Below are 6,561 nucleotides of genomic sequence, written 5' to 3'. Positions count from 1 at the left end.
CAATCAAGCATGCGCAGGTAATGGATAATGACATACCGATGCAGATACAAAACATAATCATTACTATTTGTTAAAAACTACTATGCACATTAAATGACAAATCTAAAAGATAAGTCAAGATACCCGCCTCCAATATAGATCGAATCCGGTCCAAATTCGATGTCGAGATACTCGTCTCGTGTCAAAGTCTTGTGTCACCAATATAATTATATTTTATTTAGCTACATTTCTATAAATAGCTAAATAAAATCTCTTACACTAAATTAGGGCAAAACCTTAATCAACACAATAACATAAACCTAATTCCAATTACACATGTACAACTAATTACACAATCCAACTCATACCTAATCCAACCTAATTAAGTATCTTACCTCGACACCAAAGTCTCTTCTGTTGGTCCACAACAGGTAGTTGCTATCGGAATAGGGGTAGCCGTTGAAAACCAGATACACCACCGTTGCAATGAATCTACAATTAGAGACTACCATCCTTAGTTAGCATAACCTTCCACCCAACCCAAGTGTTGTTCACGGCAGGACAACAATCAGAGCACAAAATTGAAAAAAAAAACCATACCCTAAGCCCTCACCTTTAATCCCATTGTCGGATTACTACTACCCTCTGTCGCCTTCTTGAGCTCTCGATTTTCGGTGACCTAGGGCACAGTGTCAATAGAGGCGACGGCGCACAGGGCAGAAACAAGGCAGGAATCGCTCCAGATCAGAGGCACGAGGAAGGGAAGCTTCGGCCGGCGCACAGGGACCCGACCTAGGGTTCAGATGCTCGATTTTCGACGGCTCCGGGTGTCCGCGAAGAGAGGAAAGGAGGCTCGGTCGTCAATGCTATGCCAGAGGAGAAGCAGCACCCGACTATCAGTGGCGTCAGAGATCGGAGCGGCGTCGACTGCGGGATCTCCACGGCGTCGGCTGTGGGATCTCCATGGCAAGGGGTGACGACAAAGGCAAGGAAGTGGCATCGGGGCTGGCCAGGGCACAAGCACAGAGAGGGGAGAATCGGCGGATGGGAGGAGGAGGAAGAGAAGTACCAACTTCTCTCTTGTTCACAGTTTTAATGCACGAGGAAGGGAACCGTGCGGCGCCGGTTGTAAGGGCGGTTAGGGCTCGGCAAAGATGAAGAAAGGTTGGCGTCGGGGAAATGGCTCGGCACGCACGTGTTCGGCGGAGGAAAGAAGCAAAGGAAAGAATAAAAAAGAAAATAAAAGAAAAAGAAATAGAAAAAGTAAAAGGAATTAAGAAAACAAACATTTCCTCGCTTAAATGAGGCAGCCTAAACAGGCTTTCCCGGGGCCAATTCTATCCCCGTAACTGAAGTCATACGGTTTCCGAAAAATTCCCGAAAATTTTCTAAAAATTTCGAAAAATTCCCTTATGATTATTCGCCCCTTTTCGATATTTTACACATTTAGTAGTCCAACTTAATCAAGGGGGGCACAGATATCACTTCCATTATATGGAATGGATAGATCTCATCTATATCACTTACATTCCTCCACATAACTTATTGCATACCAGTGATCGACTTTATAGTCCACCTTGTTACAAGTAACGTTTGTTGATATCAAAGTACATAACTCCTTATGTAGGGAACCGTAGTGACTTCATGTATAAGGACTATTCATACTAATAGTTACTATGAGAATGTTTATGACACTCGTATAACGATTCATGAAACATTCTCACGACGGGTCAATTCAGTACATATTCTCTAATATATACCTATGTGTCAACTTAATATCTTATATCCATGACTTGTGAGATTAAGTCATCAATTGACCTACATATATACTAGTCTCAACGCACTAATATTGTCCTTATATATTAGTGTTTGACTGGAAATAGTTTAGAGTAGTGTTCTATATATATCTATAACCTCACACTATCAATTCAAGAAATTAATATGTTGTACACTAGAATCTACTACTATAGGACATTATTATACTTATTCATCTGGGATAGATCTGAAGTAAATATAATTACCATAATCTTTATTTTTTTATTAATAAAATACGATACAATATGTCCTAAGTTAATCAATTATTGATTGACTCTTAGGGCTTACACTACCAGAAACCCACAACTCCTAACTCCTAGGGTCTACTAGTCCTAAGGTTAAGAAGATCGGTCATATAATAGTTTAAAAGGTGATATGAGGATTTGAACTCTGTTTTTTTTTTTCCCTTCCCATTATTGCTTTCTCTTACTTTGCTCTTGCTTCCACCTCCATTACGATACACTAATTTAAGCATTAGAGAATATTTCCCGGATGTCTTTGTCACCCTTCGACATGCGTTGATCCACACAAGTTCAACCTCATCCTTGGAGGAAGTTTTTACGTCCAATAAGGAGGCAAATTTTAGGACTCATTAACATACATTACATAATTCTAATGAATGTATAGACCCCTTAATGCAATGTGTTGAATTCACAATAACTTTAGTATATAAACCATATATCAAGCATAAAAAGGATAATGACTTCCTAGACAGCAAAAGAGGAAAGTGTAGGGTCTATCTAAGCACATCATCAAGATCAAAATAGTCAGAGTAATGCAAATGATCGCCCTATTTTTAACTAGGGGGAGATTATATATTTTAAATTACATCAATGAACATACTAACAACACATTAATTAATTTTAAATTTGGAGTTTGATAGACAAAATTTTATCAGTTAGAGACACACTTTTGCTTTCTATTGTGGACACACGTGTTTACGTAGCCATGCTAAAGTTAAGGCTGAATGCTTAGGCTCTTCAGCAAAGCTATACTTCTATTGTATTTTCACTCCCTGAAAAGCAGTTTATTCGGTTAGTTCGTTAGAGCAGTTTGCAGTTATGGAGGTGCATTTGAAACATTTCATGGGCTGACTTGTATAATTGGGCCTTGTGCTAGTTTGGCGGGCTTTCCCAGCCCACGTATCCTAACTATACTATATAGCCGCACACAGCAGACCAGAGGCCAGGCAACAGGCCGGTGGCCGCCTTCAGCTTTTGGAAGAAGAGTCCGATCCGTAGAAGGCCAAAACCATCGCCGCGGATGTCCACATCGCCGACGCAACTTGGCCAAGACGCCGTGATGACTGACGTGCTAGCTCAAGGCAGAGCCGCCTGCTACAAGGCAAGCCTCCTCCTCCTCCTCTACTAGGGGTCGTCTTTCTGTTAATCCGTTTCATTGGGTCGATTCGACAAACAGGCGCGGGACGCCTTCTATGCCTGCTTGGAGGAGAAGGCGGCCGAGAAGCCCACTGAGATCGCCACTGTTGGCCTCCTCTACCCTGCCGACTGCAAAGCTGCCCGGGCAGAGTTCGCCGCCAAGTGCCGCCCCACCTGGGTATTTCGTAATTTCATTCCCTTAGATTCCTCCATTTGTTTTTTTGTTTCTTTTCGGTTATGCGAAACGGCTGGGGGTCGAAATTGGGCAGGTGAAGCACTTCGATCGGCAGTATTGCGCTAAGAAGCGGGTGCGAAGGCTTCTTGATGATGAAAATGACCCTCGCCGTGGTCCCATCTCACTCCCTCAGACCTCCACATTCAAGCCCTAGTTCAATTTTATCAATTTTTCTGTTTCATACCCCAAAGAAAAACTTCAATTTCCTTTATTTGAAAATTATTTCAATCTAGTGATGATGTTGGATGCCTATGAAAACTGTTTTTTGCAAATTTTCTTGAGCTTCATAAATGCATCATACATGCATGTAAAAGAAGCACTCAACATTTACTGCATAAATGATTCTCTATTGATATGAAAAATTTTGATTAGTGACGAAATTTGATGGAAGATTCTTCCTCTACTAGATTGTTGGTTTAACTAGATACCATATAGGCCAATAGATTTTTGATCTGGAAGGGACCAACTTGACATTGAAATAAAATGCATACAACAACTATTAACTGACATGCCCAAACTATGCTAGATTCTGTTCTAGTATCAAATACTTACTGATAAAAAAAATAGCTATTTGATCTTGTAACAGGGAGTAGATGTAGCTAGTGTATTTACTGTGGATTATGGTTGGAAGAAATTATTTCTAGGTTAATTTATGCACGAGCATTTCAACAATCTAATTAAACAGTCATTGAGTTCATCTCTCTTCCTATGCAGGCAAATTCTTTGGCTCCCAATTCATGACACCTAATCTCTCTATGATTTTGAGTGAATTTCCAGGACCATTCCTGAAATATACAGTACAAAGTGAATTGCTAGATCTTGAATATGAATACCGAATCACCACTATTTCAAAGCTAGATCATATTTGTACGATTGGAGTTGTATTTTAACATGATACATATGCCATCCTGATTTTAGTTGTGGTTGTATATTATGGCACCGTAAGCATAATTGAGAAACTGAATGGATAAGAGTGCAACACAATCACAAAATGAGTTAATGTTAATGCACAATTTACTCCAGTGGCTTGACATTTACTAGTCCACTTTTACATATACTAAATGATTTTGTATTTGTTAGAGTAGATAAGAGTTACTTTAGTGGTCATATATTACCCAGTCTAAGAATAACTGGTCTCTTTGAGATATATATCGTAATTGTAAATATCCTTCAAGATATGAAATATGCAATTTTCTTCTTAATTTGACATTAGAGCCTACCCAATCCTTTCTCCTTTCTCCTTCACTTTCCCCTGTTCCTATACTATGGGCAATCATTCCTCATGAACATGAGCGTAGGATCATCCTTTGTCCTTGATGTTGTGCTGTCCTATTGTGGATGATGAACTCCACCTTCACTAGATGAGAGGAGTTATGATGCTAGCAAATACTAGAAACCTTGTTCTATCATGATCCTCATCCGTTATGGGCCTTGTCTACTGTGGTTTCCAAAAGTAGTAGGTATTAGACCCTTTTCAAAGTGGTGCCTTTAAAAGAATAGAAAATTAAAAAAAAAATGATGGCCTTTTAAAATATATAGATATATTTTTTTTTAGCTAATCTCATTGAGGATGACATCTTTCTTTACAATTAATCCCCAATCAAATAGTGCTACTAGAATGAATATTAAACTCAACGATTCCAACTAACTTTTATGGGCTTGAGCATGCAATTGTTGGCTCTTGTGGAAAAGGATAGGAATCTAACTTTACCACCTTCAAATGGAAAAGATGCAACCTTTTCAGCGTGGCAAAGTACAGATTTCATTGTTTGTACATGGCTCCTCAATAGTATAGAATCAATGATAGTCTTATTTGTAGTGTTTCTCTCAATGCCTAAGGAAATTTTGGATTCTATTCATCAAATGTGCTTTTGTGAACAAAGTATCTTGTATATATTAGGTATATGAAGATATCTTTATTTAGTACTGAAATATTTTGCTTCTCTTGACATTAGTTGAATTAACCATATATTATTGTATTCATATGAATCTTAAAATTTTAAAGTGTCGACATGAATAGTCTCAAGTGGTGAAATTTTTGTCTAATTATATGATTTCCATAGTCTACTCACAGTTACTTACCAATGTATTATCCTTATCAAACACTTTAGCATGAGTCCTTCGTGCAACACTATCATGTACCACCACTAATCCACTAAAAGTCATGGCTCACTTTGCTAGATGAGGACATAGAGGACAAGGACATGAACATAGACATTCTACATATCCACTTTGTGTTCATTGTAGTCGCACTAATCATTCATCAGATCATTGCTAGAACAAGTGTACAACCACCCACTACAAATGCATCTATATCACCACACCTCTTTAACTTCATAAATTACTCAAGTGGCCATAATAGGTCTGGGGTCGATTCCCAGCAGATGCGGAATGCCCCGCTGGTTGCCTCAACCTCTCCTTACGTGCACTGTTGTTGCTGGGCGAAGCCCCCCATGATTTACCTCCCTTCCAGATAGTGGGGGGCCACCTGGAGGGGCCGTCGAGGAGACAATTTCACCTTTTTGATGCCAATCTATATCACCACACCTCTTCAACTTCAGAAATTACTCAAGTGGCCACAATATTAATCATCTGTTTTGTTGAATATGGGCAATTCTAGAATCTACTCTTAAATTCCTTAAATTCATCTAATTTTACAATAATGACTTCAACTTTTAGTTTTGCTTCTACATCAAGTTCATGACTCCATTACTCTACTCTAGTACATCTTTACTTTTTTTTTGCCTACCCTCTATCTCTCCAACTATTTTTATTGCTCATGGCTCTCACATATGAGTCAAAGCATGAGGTTCCATACAAAATACTATATGTTTAGAAGTTTCTTATGGATTTGTTATCTATTAGTACTCTCAAATCCTTAAAATCTTATGCAAACTTCTATCCTATCCATTGTGTTTTTAGGATATGTGAATGAAGAAGATGATTAGTGGAAGTCATAAATTTGATGGAGTTTACTACTCAGACAAACATCTCTCAGCTAACACTAATGCTAATTCTACCACAAAGATAACTTCATACTAGTGGTATTTTCAACTTGGTCACCCCTCAATATCAAAGTTAAAGACTTTATTAATATTCTATGCTCTTAGTTTTAATGTGAAGCGTATGAGTTGAGTAAGCAACATTGTTTAT

The 6,561-nt window shown here is 38.6% G+C and overlaps 1 protein-coding gene across 1 annotated transcript; it reads left to right on the top strand.

Moving 5' to 3' along the window:
* The first annotated feature begins 2,982 nt into the window (after nucleotides 1–2,982).
* Nucleotides 2,983–3,658, top strand: LOC121981404. Its single transcript, XM_042533898.1, has 3 exons — nucleotides 2,983–3,138; nucleotides 3,214–3,351; nucleotides 3,443–3,658. The coding sequence occupies exons 1-3, from the start codon at nucleotides 3,058–3,060 to the stop codon at nucleotides 3,560–3,562; spliced, it is 339 nt and encodes a 112-aa protein (XP_042389832.1). The 5' UTR covers nucleotides 2,983–3,057; the 3' UTR covers nucleotides 3,563–3,658.
* The last annotated feature ends 2,903 nt before the right edge of the window (nucleotides 3,659–6,561 follow it).

Source organism: Zingiber officinale, chromosome 5A, assembly GCF_018446385.1.
Source record: "Zingiber officinale cultivar Zhangliang chromosome 5A, Zo_v1.1, whole genome shotgun sequence".
Taxonomy (NCBI): Eukaryota; Viridiplantae; Streptophyta; class Magnoliopsida; order Zingiberales; family Zingiberaceae; genus Zingiber; species Zingiber officinale.
Note: the sequence above shows the minus strand (reverse complement) of the source record. Positions and strands in the feature narration are given on the sequence as shown.

What these genes read in the sequence shown, in the direction of transcription:
- LOC121981404 (XM_042533898.1), top strand. Translation starts at nt 3,058, where the DNA reads ATGTCCACATCGCCGACGCAACTTGGCCAAGACGCCGTGATGACTGAC. An exon ending in GCAGAGCCGCCTGCTACAAG is followed by an intron (nt 3,139 to 3,213) that starts GCAAGCCTCCTC and finishes TTCGACAAACAG; the next exon opens with GCGCGGGACGCCTTCTATGC. An exon ending in CCAAGTGCCGCCCCACCTGG is followed by an intron (nt 3,352 to 3,442) that starts GTATTTCGTAAT and finishes GAAATTGGGCAG; the next exon opens with GTGAAGCACTTCGATCGGCA.